At 40.1% G+C, this 19,642-nt stretch overlaps 1 protein-coding gene across 1 annotated transcript in view; it reads right to left on the bottom strand.

The window, feature by feature from the left end:
• Nucleotides 1–12,153: 12,153 nt before the first annotated feature.
• Nucleotides 12,154–19,642, bottom strand: part of grin2da (glutamate receptor, ionotropic, N-methyl D-aspartate 2D, a) — a 148,784-nt gene continuing 141,295 nt past the window's right edge. Inside the window, exons 14-15 of the mRNA XM_053489590.1 lie at nt 18,760–18,992; nt 12,154–15,994 (exon numbers count right to left, since the gene is read on the bottom strand). Coding sequence (XP_053345565.1) covers nt 13,001–15,994; nt 18,760–18,992 — 3,227 coding nt within the window. The 3' untranslated portion in view covers nt 12,154–13,000. The remainder of the gene's footprint in view (nt 15,995–18,759; nt 18,993–19,642) is intronic.

Here is a 19,642-nt window from a genome sequence, read left to right as displayed (position 1 = left end):
GCACCATTAAAATACTTATAGGCAACTAGTTATCATATCTTCTTCTCCATAAACATGTTAATGCTCAGTAGTACACATACATATATGGTTCTTTAATGTATTTACATTGTACTAAAATGCATTCTTTTTTTTTCAATTTCCATATACAGTATCCCAAATCACTATGGCCGTTAAAAAATACAACAAAAAAAACAACAACACATTTTTGTTTTTTTTAATGAGGTGTTAGTGCAGTATATACAGTAGGCCCGTGGCACAGCCTAAGCTTTTATCCTTAATGCTTTTTTCCACGTTACTTTTACTTTTACTTTTATACTTTAAGTAGTTTTGAAACCAGTACTTTTACACTTTTACTTGAGTAAAAAGCTTACGTTGATACTTCAACTTCTAAAGAAGTCTTTTTAAACCCTAGTATCTATACTTCTACTCAAGTAATGAATGTGAATACTTTTAACACCACTGGTTTTGATATTTTGTTTTTGAATTAGTTGTTTTGTTTTGGGTTTTTATTATTTTGTTTTTAGTTTTGTTAATTTGTTTTGCACTTCAGGGCCACCGTATTTTTTTCATGTTTGTGTGATTTTATGTTAACTTTAATTGTACATCTAATGTGTCAGACATTGCGCTTAAAAGTTACTTAGTTACTCATTACTTGAGTAGTCTTTTTTACTGAATACATTTTTACTTCTACTTGAGTAATATTATTTTGAAGTACAGCTACTCACTTGCTAGTCATTTTTTTGGCTACTCTACCCGCCTCTGACTGTATCTAGGGCTGCGCCTTAATGCATGTGATTAATCGAGATTTTTGCAAGAATACATTGAATGAAAGACATTAAAAAGGGTTTCGAAAGTGCGGCGGTTGGCAGAAGCTACTTTTATTGCACTTACTGGAGACCACTAGTAAGCAACCGTAGCTACCTCTATGTAACAGCACATTTAATCAGTAAAAATGTCAGTAAAAAGACATTTTGCTGAAGTTGAAAAGGAGATAACAGACGTGCTCACCACTATAGGAGCAGATAGGGTTCATAATACGATTACTGCTGCAAGGAGCTTACTGTACCATCGAAAGGTTTTAATTTAACATTTGTTAAATGTTAATGTTCGAGATATTATAAAACTGCATAATTTGTTTCGGCTAACCAGTTTGTCCTGCATTACTTTATTTCAACATTGCACGTTTATAATACGAGTAAATCTGAGTATTTACTTAAAATTGTGATTAACTAGATAAAAAATTTCATTGTTATATATAGGTTAGGGGTAGCTCAGTGGTTAAGGCACTGGACTATGCTTCAGAAGGTCCTGGGTTCAAACCCAACAACCACCAAGTTGCCACTATTGGGCCCTTGAGCAAGGCCCTTAATGCTCAACTGCTCAGATATATGATGCAATTAAAAAATCAATACAGTAAATGCAGTGGGTTGACCTGTCAGGTAAAGTGGTCTATCTCTCCTAACCAGAGACTTGCATCAATCTAACAAATTTGTCATTTAAGGGGAAAACAACGTACATATCCAAAAGCCCTGTGAGATTTACACTACAGAAGCTATTAATTAATTGAATTCGTCCAGATGTTACATGTTACATTGTCAGGATCTAAATGGGGAAATCGTAGCATTTCTATAACACGTGTCTAATCACACAGTACATTTCCTCCCTTCAGTGATCAGTGAACTGACTGATCACTCCGAAAGATAATGTCTGATATTTAACAGCACGTTGATTCTTTTGTAGAATTTAACGGAACTGTGATTTATCATTAATGTGCTGTGTGTGTTTGTTTTTCGTTCGCTGTGCACAGCCAGCTTGTAATGGCACATCTCTGTCTGATAAGCAAAATTAAGTGCTTTATGAATTGGAACATGAAAAGAAACTGAATACCCAAAAATAGTGTAGCATTTTCTGTCCCCAAACTCAATGTATTGTCCAGTAGATGGCGCCAGCATCCACAGTATTCGTACAGAATGAAGGCTTACTACAGAATTCTATAGTATAGAATTTATATTTATATAGAAGGCTATAATATTAAGTACATGCAGCAACATAAAACATTTTTTTTTAAAAAGCAAAGACGAATTGTCACAGACATTAAAACAGACATTGTGAAATAAATGTATATAACAAAAGAATGTATATATTTGTAGAAATTCAACACAATAAATATAGTATATATATATATATATGTATAATATAAATATACAGCCCTTGTATTTCATTCCTGCAATTTATGTTAATACAAATGTTTCATCTTCTCCAATGCCTCCATACCAGCTGTCGCCCTATACCTTCACGCTCGGGGTTCGATTCCCGCCTCAGGGCCTGTGTGCATTAAGTTTGCATATTAACCCCGAGCTTTGTGGGTTTCCTCCGGGTTCTTCGGTTTCCTCCCACAGTCCAAAGACATGCAGATTAGGCAAACCGGTGTTCTCAAATTGCTCGCATTATGTGAAAGACAATCAGGCGTCGAGCTGCCAACTCAAACCCCTTAAGTACCTGCCACAGAAACGATGGATATACTGTAGGGTGCTCCAGGGTGGGGAGAATCCGTCGCCCGATGTGACCGAAATACCAAAAAAAATGCCTCGGTATCTCTAGGTCAAAGATTGCATGGCACGAAAATATATTACCCTCCTGCATGAACCAAGACTAAGTTGGTTGATGGGCAAAGTCAGCATCGACAGTATTTCATTGTCTATTACTGTGAATGCACGATCTCACGATCGCTAATGTTCTCCAATGAATGTATTTCATTTGCAAGATTCCCAATGAACTGTCTAGTGCACTCTACAGTATAGATCACTCGTTCTCAAGCCCTTCTCTGCACATATTAATATTTTTTCTCCTACTTTATTACACTGACTTTAATTAAAAAAAGGCTGTTCATTAGCTAAAAAAAATCAGATTTGCTGGATGTGTCCAGGTTTAGGTTTGAAGAACCACTGCTATAGTCAGTCATTTGTATGTGCACTACATGGCATAGAATTCAAGTGCATGTGGGGAGCGGGGTTTCATGTCAATGTTACCATAACAACATGTGTCTGGTCAGCATGTTGAGTGTTCAGCAGAGAAACCAACAACCACGACGGTTTTGAAAAATGGATTGAATGTGTAGGTGGATTAAATGTGTGTGTGTTTTTAAACAAAATAAAATATATGTTTGGTAAAAATGTTAATTCAAGTTGTAAAGTATCAGAGTGAAATTATGTGAAAATTCACGACCCAATGAAAGTAAAACTGGACATATTAAAGTATTTTTATCTATAGTGCTTACCATAATATACCATAGTGTATTATATGTGAAAAATATATAGGGTATATAGGGGGTGCACCATAGGATATACTGTATATATGGGATATATATGTTTTATATATGTGTATTAACCTATGGAAGGTACCATAACAGGTAAAATGGCACTGCATCCATTCATCCATCCATACATCCATCCATCTTTACCCGCTTATCCAATGTCAGGTCTCGAGGGTAGCAGTTCCAGCCAGGAACCCCAAACTTCCCTTTTCCCAGCCACCTCAACTAACTCAGACTGGGGAATCCTGAGGCGTTCCCGGCCAGTGTGGAGATATAATCTCTCCATCTAGTCCCTGGTCTGCCCTGTGGTCTCCTACCAGCTGGACATGCCAAGAACACCTCCCTAGAAAGGCATCCTGGTGACATCCTTACTAGATGCCGAACCACCTCAACTGACTCTTTCCATGTAAAGAAGTACATGTAGTTCCATGTAAAGAAATTACTCCGAGTTTCTCACTGATAATAAAGTAATGCAACCACAGTGGGGCACAATCCAGTGTCTTCTTGTGCCAGTCCCATGTCCGGATAAATGCAGAGGGTTGTGGCAGAGAGGGCATCCGACGTAAAACATTTGCCAAATCAAATGATGCGAATCACTAAAAGGACTTCCATATCGGATCAGTTGACAACAACCGCCACCAGTGCTGTTGACATACAGGGCGCTGGTGGAAATTGGGCTACTGTTGATCGAAAAAGAAGAGGAGGACGGCGTGTTTGTAGGCAGAAAAAGAAGAGGAAAGGCAAGAGTTTGGGAGTGAGAGTAGGAACTCTGTAGGGAGTAGGGAGTCCCAATGTTGGAACTATGACAAGGAAGGCAAGAGAGTTGGTTGACATGATGCAGAGAAGGAAGGTGGATATACTGTGTGTCCAGAAGACAAGGTGGAAAGGTAGCAAGGCTAAAAGCTTAGTTGCAGGGTTCAAGTTGTCAAGTTGTCTTTTCCTATCCATGGTGTGAATTGGAGTAGGAGTTATCCTGAAAGAGGAGTTTGTTAGGAATGTTCTAGAGGTGAAAATATTATCAGATAGGGTGATGTCTGAAGCTGGAAATTGAAGGGGTGATGTTCAATGTTGTTAGTGGTTATGCCCTGGGGTGAGTTAGATGAAGTGATGCAGAGCCTCCCCAGACGTGAGAGACTGGTGATTGGTACAGACTTGGAGAAGGGAACAGAGGTGATAAAATTGTGATGGGTAGAGTTGGTCTTCAGGATAGGAAGGTAGAAGGACAGATGGTGGTGGACTTTGCAAAGAGGATGGAAATGGCACTAGTAAATACTTTCTTCCAGAAGAGGAACAAAGGGTGACAAAATGATCCTGGTGGTGAGGAAGGTGAAGAGGACAAAGGCAGAGCAAACGACAAAGCAGTGGAAGTTGAAAAAGGAAGAATTTAGTCAGAGTTAAGTCAGGCTCTGGGTCGTCAGGAGGTGCTTTCAGTTGACTGGACAACTACAGCTAAGGTGATCAGGGAGACAGGTAGGAGGGTACTTGGTGTATCATCAGGAAAGGAAAAAGTGGACAAGGAGACTTGGTGGAACGAGGAAGTCCAGGAGTGTATACAGAGAAAGAGGCTAGCTAAGAAGAAGTGGGAGACTGAAAGGACTGAAGAGAGTAGACAGGAGTACAGGGAGGTGCACCGTAAGGTGAAGGTAGAGGTGGCAAAGGCCAAACAAAGAGCATATGAGGACTTGTATGCTAGGTTGGAATATAAGGAAGGAGATGTAAATCTGTACAGGATGGCTAGGCAAAGAGATAGAGATGGGAAGGATGTTCAGCATGTTAGCGGGATTAAAGATAGAGATGGAAATGTACTGACATGCCATGAGGGTGATGGAAAGATGGAAGGAGTACTTTGAAGAGTTGATGGATGAGGAAAATGAAAGAGAACGAAGAGTAGAAGACATGACTGTTGTGAAGCAGGAAGTAGCAAAAATCAGTAAGCGTGAGGTGAGGAGGTTGTTAAAGAGGATGAAGAGTGAAAAGGCTGTTGGTCCTGATGACATACCTGTGGAGGTATGGAAGTGCTTAGGAGAAGTTGCAGTAGAGTTTCTTACTAATCTGTTTAACAAGATTTTGGAGAGTGAGAGAATCCCAGAGGAATGGAGAAGAAGTGTATTAGTGCTGATCTTTAAGAACAAGTGCAGAGCTGTGGCAACTACAGAGAAATAAAGTTGATAAACCATACAATGAAGCTGTGGGAAAGAGTAGTGGAAGCTAGGTTAAGGGCAGAGGTGAGCATTTCTGATCAGCAATATGGTTTCATACCTAGAAAGAGTTTAACGGATGCAGTATTTGCTTTGAGGATGCTGATGGAAAAGTACAGAGAAGGTAACAGGGAGTTGCATTGTGTCTTTGTAGATTTAGAGAAAGCATACGACAGAATGCCGAGAGAGGAGCTGTGGTGTTGTATTAGGAAATCTGGAGTGACAGAGAGGTATGTTAGAGTGGTGCAGGACATGTATGAGAGCACTAAGGCAGTGGTGAGATGTGCTGAAGGTGTGACAGAAGAGTTCAAGGTAAAGGTGGGTCTGCATCAAGGATCTGAGCCCCTTCTTGTTTGCTATGTTGATGGACAGGATGATAGATGAGGTTAGACAGAAGTCTCCATGGACAATGATGTTTGCACATGACATTGTGCTTTGTAGCAAGAGCAGGAAACAAGTGGAGGAAAATCTAGAGAGGTGGAGGTATGCTCTGGAAAGCAAAGGAATGAAGGTTAGCCATAGCAAGACGGAATACCTGTGTGTGAATAAGAGGAACCTAAGTGGAATGGTAAGGCTACAGAGAGCAGAGGTACAGAGGGTGCAGGACTTTAAGTACTTAGGGTCAACGGTCTAGAGCAACGGAGAGTGTGAAAAGGTGGTGAAGAGACGGGTACAGGCAGGTTGGAATGGGTGGAGAAAAGTGTCAGGTGTGTTGTGCGATAAAAGAGCATCAGCGAGAATGAAAGGAAAGGTCCATTCTTCAGGAAAGGAGACCATTGATGCTCTACAGATGAGAGACAGTGGCGCTGAAGAAAAGACAGGAGGCAGAGTTGGAGGTAGCAGAGCTGAAGATGTTGAGGTTCTCTTTGGGAGTGACAAGGATGGATAGGATCAAGAATGAGTTCATCAGAGGGACAACTAATGTTAGATGTTTCTGAGATATATATATGGGTTTTTTTTTTTGTCAGGCAGTGTGTAATTCACTGCAGTAATTATCCAATCAATGGCCTTTATGTAGTTGCTTATTTAAATTTAAACATTGACTTTCTAATTTCACCCAGGCTGTGTAAATCACTGCTTTCATTAGGGTGGACCAGAATGAAATGAATGCATTTCCACCAGCAAAGCCTCCATGGGCTTCAAAGGAGATTTTTTCATGCAGGCTGCTTTGTCCACCGAAACAATGCACATGAAATGAACAAACAGCATGATACTGGAGTGCAATTTAACTTGATAGAGTATTGGATTTCAGTAAAAATGATGAATAATCCCAACATGTTTCTATATTTAATATCTTTGCTCTATAGAAATACAAAAAAACGCACAGGGTTGAATTCTGTGCATTTCATCATATTCTCACCCATAATTTCTGTTTCATTCTTTTGGTTTTTTTTTTAAGTGGCTGCCAGTTGTCTTAAAAAAACACACACACACACACACACATATCCATGATGCTGGAGCACACACTGATAATGCGAGTGCTTGACTACTGCAGCTATTGTAGCAATTATTGGTCATAATGAATATGAACCAGTTATTACATATTCTTCCAAAAGATAATTCAGTCATTTTATTTGATTATTATTTTATACTTAATTTTCCTTTCAAAATAGCAAAATTCGATCTGCAGATTATTACTTGTGTTACTTGTGTTACTCGTGCTATGTTTGCCCTGGGCGTCCGCATGATCATGAAGGAATTGATTTTATTTTTACTCCACTCCCTGAAGGGACCAGAACATAAACTTAATTTTAATTATCTGCTTAATTCACCTATTTAATCTGGTAATTAAGTGGCGAGATGAATCAGGTGTATGTGAGGTGGAGAATCATTAAACTCAGTGGCACATGGGAGTTGAATAAAAGGGACACACTGCAGGGAACTCCCTGTTGTGTTAGTGTGACACACACACACATAAATAAAAAATAAATAAATATCCTAACTGTACAAAATTGACATTTTAATTCGCAATGTACATCATTTTTTCTTCCCAAGTGGCCTCTAGTGAATGAAAATAGCCTAAATGAATATAGACCACTGTATCACAGGAAGTATTTCCATTTAAAACCAGTAGAAGACGATAAGAAACACTTTATTTTACTGAAGATGACTTAATACTGTGATTTGTAGTAATACACTATAGGGGTACATGAGCAGTGAAGTGCTTCACTAAAACATCTTCCAGTCTTCCCAGTGTGTTTAGAACTCAGCGTTCACAAAAGTGCATGAGGTTTGGCATCGATGTCAGGTAAGAACGGCACAGATCCGGCACACAGCATTGGCCAATAGTAATTATTATACTGTGTATATATATATATATATATATATATCCATATATATATATATATATATATATATATATATATATATATATATATATATATACGAAATATAAAACAATAGTGATTAAAAAATAATTATATATATATATATAAGTTAAAGTTTAAAGTTATAAGTTTGGGGTTACTTTCTTTGTTTTTGTTTAGTGATTTATTTTTTACATTCTACAACAATACTGGGGATTTCAAACCTATAAAATAACACATATGGAATTAATTAATTATGTAACAACAACAACAAAAACAACAGTTAGTTGTTACTTTAAGACACAGAGGTCGGCCTTTCTGTAATAGTTCTTGCAAGAACAGTATTGTCAAGTGCATTTGCAAAATCCAAAAAAAAAAGGACCCTAATGAAACTGGCTCTCATGAAGGCCATCCCAGGAGGGCGAGACCAAAACCTACCTCTGCCGCAGACGAGAAGTTTATTTAGAGTTATCAGCCTGAAAAATGACCAATTAACAACCAGCACCTCAGATTAGAGGCGTTATAAAGTTTTTACAGAGCAGTAGTAGCAGAAACATCTCACCATTAACTGTTCAAAGGAGATTTTTTGGACGCCTTCAGCATTCCTTTACAATGTAGAAAGAAATAAAAATCAGGAACGAGTTAGAAAGTGACCCCAAACTTTTGAACGGTAGTGTATACTACTGGGGTCACTTTCTAACTCATTCCTAATTATTTTATTTTTTTTAATTTGTATTAAGTCTATATTTAACTTAATTAATTTTGTTTACATTACGAAATATAAAACAAAGTATAAAAAAAGCCTAAACTATACAAAAATAATACAGAACTAAATATGAAACTGTACAGGTGATAAAAAACATTAAAAAAATGCAACTAATACTAAACACTTCAGTTTTACATGGACATGGATTGTTGACTTACCTTTTCTTAGGGAGACTCGCTTGATGTGAAGGAATGGAGGAGAGAAGGATGTGTGGGGAGGAGGTTAGTGTTTGAAAGGAGAGTCCCCTTTCATTATAACACTGGGTCACTCTCCTTCGGGCGTTTTCTCTCTCCTTTTTGTTTCTTGGCCACTGGTTCGTACCAGGCACTTTATTTAAACTAAAAATCTGAAACTGAACTGAAACTTTGTATCCCATAGAGACATGGGGGTGGGCTCATTTGACTCAGGCAACCAATCAGTCTCTCAGGATCATTGGGAAGCTGTCAAGCCACGCCCTTTAGAGCACCTTAGCGACTGATCCCGTAGACTGCCTTTACAAGAGACGCAGAGGCCCAGCACCACTCACATTCTCTTCAGAAAAAATACCTGTCTAGTTGGTATTTACAAGACACCTGTTAGGTTTTAGGGTTTAACTTTGGGAGTCAAATGAAGAAATACAAAGCTGAGCCAACGCATCTACCTCGGTAATTAGAGAATGTACAGTAGTTGCAGCTGGTTTGTGGCCTGGGTATTTGAGCCTAGATTCCGAGGCGGTCAAATTGATTAAACATTTGGCGTGCAGTATGTGGCCAAGATAAGCCATGAATGTTTTGGCCAGAGTCAAACTGGGTTTCATATTTTGGCATTCAGCATTAGTGACAGATGTGACTGCAGAAGCTGGACAGAAGTTACTAGATTAGTTATGAGATGTGTGCAAAAATAAAAACAGCAACAAAAAAAGGTGAATATATTCTAATTGTCTGCAATATTGATCTTAAGTACAAAGTAAGGGCACCAAGCTGACTTTACTGTGCATGATTCCCATTAGTATGTAAGTTATGGCTCACAGAGAGTTGACACGACTAGAAATAAGAACATATTTGTCCTGTACAAGCTGTACAGTTTTGGACCGACCGACAGTCTTGGCTCACCCAAATAATACCAAGTGCGGGAAAATTAACCCTCTTTTTCTCTCTTGCACACAAACACAGCAATAAAAAAATGAAACGGCAGCCATTTATTGTATTAAAATCTTTTATTCTGTTACTGTTTGCAGCACAGCATAGTATATTCTTCCAAGATTAAGTGGCCCAGCGCATCACTCCCATGTGGCTTCCCCAGGGAAAGGGGGAATGGCACAAGGAATCCAACTGAGTAGCACGGGGGCACAGCCGTCCTGGCACAGAGTGGCATTTAACAAAAGTGACTCTGCTCAGCTACATCATACAGTAATACAGAGCAGCATCGTGTGTGCGTGTGTGTGTGTGTGTGTGTGTGTGTGTGCGCGCATACAGTATGAACGTTCAGTAAAATGCACTATAGCTCACACACACACACACACACACACACACACACACACACACGCGCACACGCGCACACACACACACACACACACACACACACATTCACACATACACACACACAATCACAGATCTTTATCTAAATCAACATATGCTTCTAAGCCACTTTCCTGTGAAACATACTGCATAATGCAAAGCCTGTGGCTCAAACACAGATGCTCATTAAGGAGCCAGTTTAACCTTTTTATTATTCAGAAAATATTTTATATCCCACCATCACAACCGAACTACAGTGACACGGTCGTCTGGACACACACACACGCACACACGCACACACACACACACACACACACACACACATTCACGGCATCGGTTGTAACTTTTTTCCTCATAGTGGTCAATGGCCAGCTGTGCAACACAGTAGGACACTGGTCTCTGATATCAGTGAGTGTAAGACAAAAGAGGACAGACGAAGACAAAAGACAAAATTTATAGAGAATAAATGTATAGAATAAACATATATATATCTTATCTCTGAAATATATATATATATATATATATATATATATATATATATATATATGCTGCAATTTATATATAGACTTAGTCACAACAGTAAAAAAGTAGACACTATCAACACAAGAGACAAATAGAGAAAAAGGCCTTTTTAAGATTAATTAGTGATCAGATTAATTAGTAACGTAAAATCGTTCACATAATCCTAAAAAACAACAAAACGTGACATAAAGCATAATCCATAATAACTGAATGTTTACAGAGTTTATGTGAATATAAGATGGAACAAAAATCTGAATCATTTTCTTGCGGGTTATATACGGGTTATATATATATGTATATATCGCACATCTTTATCATTAAATCTGGTAAAAGACATGAGTGAAACTAATATTTTTGTCTTCAGCTAGACTGTTATGCTGAACACATAGCTCTCTATTGCTATCTAAACTTCACAAACACATATATGAGGTACATCTATATATAAAGAAATCTAGACAAGTATTGCACAACAGTCAAAATCGGAATAAAAGGATGTACACATAAGCTGACAAGTGTTCGATTTTAGTGTCAAGATAAACAATACATATGAATTTAGTGGATATTTTGTGACATTCAAGTAATACGTCACCGATTCTGGCTTTTAAAGATTTTAAAATAAACGTTACTGTGCTCTTCTCTGTACATCACAGTCATCAAAGGTTTTTGCGCACAGTATCTTGACGTTGTTCATTCACCTCACTAACATGAGAATAGGATCCAATTCGTACTGTTCGGTTTTGAAAAGCTCAGCATACGATAGATAAGCTTAGTATGGCTCAGATGCAGTCACAAGCACGCACAAAAAAAGCTAAATTAGCTCGTTGGTTTGTGATCAGGACTGGGTCAAATATGAGTCAAACTTTTGGTGGGATGTTTGTTTCAAATGTTTAGAAGCTTCTAAACTACTTGAGCTTTTGGCAAGAGTGAAATAAAAATTCTCACGTCTGGAATTTACTCCTGGAATTTTCATGATTTTGAAAATAATCTGGAACTAATAAAACAATTAAGTTCATATTTGACTCAGTCCTTGTGCCAACGTGCAGATGCCCTTATCAATAGTTATGATCAGTCACAGCAATCACAAAGCTAAAAGCAAAATCTAAATTGGATATTTTTTTCTTCCAGATCTTCCAGGGTTCCAGATCATCAGTCGTTTTTTTTGTTGTTGTTGTTTTTAAAGTGCCAATTTTTTTTCCTCTTGATAAAATCATAAACTGGTATCTGGTTTTATTCACAATCGTTGTAATCTGCATGACCTACTTAAGTATGGATCACAACAACTAGTAAAGTGACAAAGCAGAGCAGTTAGAAAAAACATGTAAAAACACAGTGCTTAACTGTAAACAGTGCTCTCCTGCTTATCTCCATCTGGATAATGACTTGTTCTAAATCTAACATTGACATCTGATTGATGGTACAGCGCTCCATATGGCTAGCGATTTCATTTTTGCACTTTAAACAATTGAAAACCAAAACATTCGAAATGGATTATCGACTCAAAGATTCCCCCAAACCCGCCACCTAACCCCCCCCAAAAAAAACAACGCTACGATCTTAGTTTCTTGGTTGCAGCACACTGCGTTGTCATGGCAACATGTACATTCAGTTGTGAGGGGATGGGCTGCCACTTTTTAGGTAGTTGAAATGCTGTGTGTACCCTCACTATAATATTGCACAGTGCTTATGTTCTCTTATTTAATAAAGTCTCGACCACAACATACATACATATATAGATGAGAACTATGTATTGCTTAAGGGAAAACAATGAGCTCTAAATATGATATGACTGCAAGTTTGGCATTCAGTTTCAATACACTGATCAGAAAATAAATACTCAAAAAAGTGAAACAGATTGCTAGATGTGACTCTGCAGAGGTAGGGGGGTATGTTATTGGGGGACCAATGATGGACCAAAAGCTGCTACGGTTTTATAATGAATGCATCCCTTGAAATACAAATGCAACAAAAATGTCATAAATCGAAGCTTAAATGGTGGGGGGAGAATGAACACTTTGGGGATTATTAAAAGGTTTCTGCCTCTGAATCTCCCCTTGAGATCCAAGGGTCACACCTGAGTCCACAAGCACCACAACGGTCAAACACCACATTCATCCAGAATATTCAACCCCTCCACCCAAGTGCCCCTTAAAAGCGAGAAAAGCACAACCAATCACATTGAAATATTCCTCTGTAACAAAGAGGTTTTTCAGAAAGGCATTACCATTCTTATGCAATATAAAAAGGAAAGCCACAACATGTGATATACCTATATTCACATTTCTTTCTGTAGCACAACAGAGGCTTGTGCAAGAAATGAAGGGGGCCCACCTCACTGTTGTGAGCCAACAAAACCAAATTGGCCCAGACTGTTTGCTGATGTCTCTTTTTGATTACATGCCTCAGACCTCACTCTCCACACTGGAAAAGTGGGCAGAGTCCCGACGTGAGCACAAACTCTTGGTTTTGAAGGGAAGATGTGGTGATTGGTACCGTTGTGGCTGTGGCACTGAACACAGTCTCTGGTACTGGAGCTTGGCACTGGAGGAGGATATAGAAGAGGCCTGCAGGGCACCAGTTGTTGAGGAAATGGCTGATGGCGATGAGACAGAGGAGGAGGAGGTAGGTAGTGGCACGTGAACTGGGTGGGAGGATGACGGAGGTGCAGGAAGAGCTGGGACCATTGGGGCGGGCAAAGATGCCGGTAGAGTCTGAGGTGATGATAATTCTCTGGACCTCTCAGACCGCTGTGATCTATGAACACTGAGGTTTGACTGACTTCCAGATTTTACTTGGCCTTGAGCTTGGTCTGGTTTAGAGGACTGCCGTTTGGGCCGGTTGATGTTGCTGAAACTTTGGCAGTGAGGCAGCAGGTCCTCTTGACTACGAGAGGTCACTCGGTTCCACTTATAGTGGTGGGGCGACTGGCAGGAACAGGCAGTATGGCATTCACTTTTCTCGTGTGATCTTTTTTTAGACTTTTTTTCAGTCTTTACAGGTAATTTGTCTACAGACCAGTATCTTCGTGGGGGTGGGGGAGTCAAAGGTGATTGTGGCCACTGATTTGATCCTAAACCCCCTGACCCCCACCTTGAACCACCTCCAAAACCACAGCTTCCTTCTCCACCTCCTAATGCCAAAAAAAGGTCATCTCTACTGTTCACACTGCCCCCTCTCTCCCTAGCAGGATAAGTGCCAAAAAACCAGCCTCCACCCCCAATGCCTCCAACGGCCCTTCCTTCATGCCCTTCCCAGTATCTCTCAAACTTGCCAAATTCACCTGAAGAACCTTCATCATCTGTATAGATCTCAACAGTTTTGTCTCTCTCCCTTTCAGATTCTGATTCCATTACTCTGCTCTCTCTTCTTCTTCGTCTTCTTCGTTCCTCAGTTCTATCTCTCTCTTCTGATTCTTCCCCTTCCTCCTCTTCTGAATCCCATTCATGAAATGTCAGGCCTTCTCTTGAGTAGGTCTTACCTCTTCCGTTCTTTCCTAAAAGGGGACGAATCTCACCTCCTTTTCCATGTTCCTCTCTTTCAGACCCAAAGGACCGTGTTCTTTTATAGTTAAGAGGAAAAAGAGGAAGAAAAGAAGATGGAGATTCAGAATGTGCATTCCCACTACCCCAAAATTTAACTGATGTTGAGCATTTACTTGAAGTGGGATAGCGCTTACTGTTAGACTTTGGCCTGGAATGGTGATAGGACTGAGGGTTCCTGTGGTGCTTTTCTCTTCTCCTAGCTCCTTCTTCGTTACCACCCACTTGATTATCATCCTCTCTCCTTCCTCCTTCTCTTTTTATATCCCAGTCATAACTCCGCACAGAGCTTTCACTTTTCTTTTGGAAAGAGCTACGTCTAAGTTCAGGGTAGGAAGGCAGATTCTGTTCTATCCCTTTTTCAAATACCTCTTTACCATCAATTTCACCATCTTCTTGACCAGATCGCTTTTCTTTCTCCCTTTTCCTGGATTTCCCATCTTTTTTCTTTTTCTTCTTTACTTTATGTCTTTTGTGCTCTCGTTCTCTCTCACGCTCTACCCTCTTCTTTTTCTTTCTACCCTTCTTTCTTCTTCTTCTCTCCCTTTCTCTCTCTTTATAATATCGTTTCTCTTCTTTGCCCTTACCTCTCCCACCACCTGCTCTTCTAGCTCTCTCTTTTTCCCCCCAAGAAGCCCACCATTCCTGAAGTTGGGCCAGCTGGCTACTGGTATTGTCTCTCATCTGTGCCTTTTGTGGGCAAGGTTTGCGTGGCGGTATGGGTGGAGGTGGACTGCAGGGCAGGGACCGAGATGACATGTGCGAATGGCTTTTTCTTCTACCGAGAAGAAGGCTAGACTCCTCTGTAAGCTCATCTGTGTCAAACTCATCATATGCATCTCTTTCACCTGCCCTGTATTTAAAACTTTGTGATGATGAGTATGAGGAAGAAGAGTAGGAGGGAGAATTAGATCGGGAGACTGACACAGAAGAGGAGGTGGAAGAGGAGCTAGATGTGCTAGAGGAGGTGGAAATGTAGTGCACAGAAGGTGAGGGTGATAGAGGGACTTGGTTAGGGGAGAAGGGAAGAGGCATAGGAAGAGGCAAAGGAGGCGGGTGACGACTTCTCCTCCCTGGTCCATCCCTCCCTCCATACCTGCCCCCACCTCTCCGTCCCAGAGGAAGGATGTTTTCATACAGGGGTCCCCCAGAGCCTTTTCTTTTTGAAAGACTGCTTCTCCTCCAGAAAGACTGCTGTGGAGGAGAAGAATGAGGCAAAGCTGGGTTTATGGGTAAATGCCCAGAAGGCTTTTTTTGTGGCAACCTTGGGTTTCCCAAAGGCTTTGTTTGATGTGTTGATTTTGGAGTCTGGGAAATGAGACTTTGTGGATCTCCAGAGACTCCTAATCCCTCTGGATCTATTGGGCCATAGTATCTTTTATATTCATCTAGACTTCCATCTCCCCCTCCTAGAGCAGCCCACTGTGGAGGCATGCCTTGTGGAAACTGTGCAATATCTGTGATCCCACTATTAATGGCACTTGTCTTTTCAGTTTTTGGACACGCCCATCGATCCACCACAGCCAGTCGCCGATCATGGCGAGGTAAAAATGTAGAGCATGGCATAGGTGCTCCAAGAATTGGGCTGTTTGAAGGCCCAAGAGCCATGCCAGAATGCCCAGCTGTTGGCAGAGACCCAGGAAGAAGGGCATTGTACACTGGCTGTTGCTGTTGCTGGTGAAGTTTTTGCTGCTGCTGTTGTTGTGCCATTGTCATGGAAGAGTTGGCTGCATTTGCAGTGACCATGTGAGGCGGAGCAGGAGGGGGCATAGTGGAGACGGGATGGTATTGTGGAAGTGGTGTTTGGTTACCTACAGGGGTTGTTTCATCTTCAAAATTGCAACAGCTGTACATTCCCTGTAAAAGATTGCAAAAGGTACAATTTGACTAGAAATATTTCCATAACAATGAAACTGCATGTTGAGTACATGGACAGAAATAAACTTCTACCTTTTTCTGATCTACTACTATGTGGAGCTAATATTGTGTAGGTCCCTGTAGTGCAGCCAAACCAGTTGTGACAAATTGAGGCATGAATTCCACAAGACATCTGTAGGTGTCATGTGTGATCTGGCACTATAATTTGGCAGAAGATTCTTTAAAATGTTATTAGGATAATCAACATGATTCAATGTATTCAATTTCAATGTATACAAATTTCTTTAAAGCAACTTCAAAATACTTTCAGGGCAACTCCAAAATTGCATGTCTCATAGGGTTCTCCCAGTATGCAATGGTTAGTATCTACCAAAAGTGATCCAAGGAAGGACTTGTGAACCAGAGAAAGGGTCATGGGCATCCAACGCTCATTGATGCCTATGGGCAATAAAGAAAAGCCATTTAATTTGATCCCACAGAGGAGCTAGAGTTGTTTTACTAGAGCTATTGTAGCAAAAATGTCTTGAATAATTGCCAAATAAAGAAGGTGGCCTGGTCTTTCTTTCACATTTTGTGGGTGGCCAGGTGCATGTGAGTCAATTACCTGAGAAAAAGATGGCACCAGCATGCACTGTATAAAGAGTGTAAGCCAGAAATAGGCAGTGTAATGCTCTGGGCAGTTTTCAAATGGGAAACTTTGGGTCCTGGCATTTATGGGATGTTACTTTGACATCAGGGCATACTTTGTTACAGTGCACCTGGAAAGTATTCACAGCGCATCACCTTTTCCACATTTTGTTATGTTACAGCCTTATTCATTTTTTCCTCAGAATTCTACATACAACACACCATAATGACAACGTGAAAAAGGTTTACTTGAGGTTTTTGCAAATGTATTTAAAAAAAAAAATGAGAACTCACATGTACATAAGTATTCACAGCCTTTGCTCAATACCTTGTCGATGCACCTTTGGCAGCAATTACAGCCTCAAGTCTTTTTGAATATGAGGCCACAAGCTTGGCACACCTATCCTTGGCCAGTATCGCCCATTCCTCTTTGCAGCACATCTCAAGCTCCATCAGGTTGGATGGGAAGCGTCGGTGCACAGCCATTTTATGATCTCTTCAGAGATGTTTAATCAGATTCAAGTCTGGTCTCTGGCTGGGTGCTCAAGGACATTCACAAAGTGCCCTAAAGCCACTCCTTTAAAAACTTGGCTAAGTGCTTGGGGTGGTTGTGCTGCTGAAAGATGAACCGTCGCCCCAGTCTGAGGTCAAGAGCGCTCTGGAGCAGGTTTTCATCCAGGATGTCTCTGTACATTGCTGCAGTCATCTTTTCATTTATCCTGACTAGTCTCCCAGTTCCTGCCGTTGAAAAACATCCCCACAGCATGATGCTGCCGTGACTATAATTCACTGTAGGAATGGTATTGGCCTGGTGATGAGCGGTGCCTGGTTTTAATCTTTGTCTCATCAGACCAGAGAATTTTGTTTCTCATAGTCTGAGAGTCCTTCAGGTGCTTTTTGGCCTTGTGTCTTTTACTAAAGAGTGGCTTCCGTCTGGCCTGAATGGATTGCTGCAGACCATATAGGCCTGAATGGATTGCTGCAAAGGTGGATTGCTGCGAAGTTGGTTGTCCTTCTGGAAGGTTCTCCTCTCTCCACAGAGGACCTCTGGAGCTCTGACAGAGTGACCATCAGGTTCTTGGTCACCTCCCTGACTAAGGCACTTTCTTCCCCGATCGCTCAGTTTTGATGGCCAGCCAGATCTAGGAAGAGTCCTGATGGTTTTGAACTTCTTCCACTTACAGATAATGGAGGCTCACTGTGCTCATTGGGACCTTCAAAGCAGCAAAAAAAATTCTGTAACCTTGCCCAGATTTGTGCCTCGAGACAATCCTGTCTCGGAGGTCTACAGACAATTCCTTTGACTTCATGCTTGGTTTGTGCTCTGACATGAACTGTCAACTGTGGGACCCTATATAGACAGGTGTGTGCCTTTCCAAATCATGTCCAATCAACTGAATTTACCACAGGTGGCCTCCAATTAAGCTGCAGAAACATCTCAAGGATGATCAGGGGAAACAGGATGCGCCTGAGCTCAATTTTGAGCTTCATGGCAAAGGCTGTAAATACTTATGTACATGTGCCTTCTCCATTTTTTTATTTTTAATAAACTTGCAAAAGTCTCAAGTTAACCTTTTTCATGTTGTCATTATGGGGTGTTGTATGTAGAATTCTAAGGTAAAAAAATTATTGAATCTATATTAGAATAAGGCTGTGACATAACAAAATGTGGAAAAATTGATGCGCTGTGAATACTTTTTGGTTGCACTGTACAACCAACATAAACATTGGTATAGACCAAGTACATATTTTTATGGCAACAACAACCCTGCCATACTGCAAAAATTGTTTAAAAGGATGGCAAGGTGTTCAAGGTGTTGACTTGACCTCCAAATTCCCCAGATCTCATTTTGATAGAGCATCTGTGGGACATCATAGAAGACAATTCTGATGCAAGGAGGCTGCACTTCTCAATTTACAGGACTTAAAGGATCTGCTGCTTATGTCTTGCTGCCACAAAACACCTTCAGAAATCTTCTGGAGTCCATGCATTGATTGGTCAGAGCTTTAGGGAATAAAGGGGGCCTACACAATATTAGGCAGATTTTTTAAAAGCTATTACTGTATATACATATCTATAACGATAATATAATAATGTCAAAACTTTAGTTACTCACCCGACTAAAAGCCAGCAGGAAATCCAGTCCCTTTGAACGACCCAAGCAATGGCGGAGCTTCCAGTAAACCAGGTGTTCCCAGGCAAAAACCAAAAGGCTTAGACCCATTGCCACCAATAACATGTAGAAGACTCCTGCCATATTATCGATGTCGAGTTTGGAACTCATCACCTCAATCTTATCATTATGACAAATCCCAGAAAGCCAGAGGCGTTCAAGCATGTCAATTTCATCTGGAGAAATAACAAACAAATAAAATAGATAAGAAAATAACCAGAATTGTCTCGGATTTGAGTAAGAAAGAACAAATAATAAATGAATAAAAGGTTAGGAACAGGGATAAAGATGTATTTTTTTGGGGGAAATCAAATCACTTATAAATTAAAAGATAAGCGTTAAAAAAGGATTTGAACCAGCTAAGATTTCTGCCTTACATCATCCTTGACTTGAAGAATAAAAAGTGTGTAATGGAGAAAACAGGAAAAACAGGAAAAGAAAAGTAAGTCCATGTGGCAGAAAAAAAGGATGAATGACGATAATAACAGCTTTCATGAACATCTGAAATAGACTGGTTTCTACAATATTGTAAGACAGACAGTGTTTTGAAGATGAAAGCTCCTGACTGATGACCGATAATAGCCAATAGTTCATTCATCAGAGAAAGAAAAATAAGAAAATGTCAACATAAAGAATACTGACAAGACAGAAGCACTGGCAGAAGATATGTTATATGCATTTAAACCTTTCTATTTAAAAATGTTCTTTTAAGATGGTACACTTCCCAGCCAAAATATCAAATTTGGGATGTAATAAGCAAATATTTCAGAGGCATTGATTGGATAATTACGGCAGTATTTAATATGTTTCAGCTTTTAAAAATTGT

Source organism: Clarias gariepinus, chromosome 28 (assembly GCF_024256425.1).
Source record: "Clarias gariepinus isolate MV-2021 ecotype Netherlands chromosome 28, CGAR_prim_01v2, whole genome shotgun sequence".
NCBI lineage: Eukaryota > Metazoa > Chordata > Actinopteri > Siluriformes > Clariidae > Clarias > Clarias gariepinus.
This window is presented reverse-complemented; position numbering and strand designations above follow the sequence as displayed.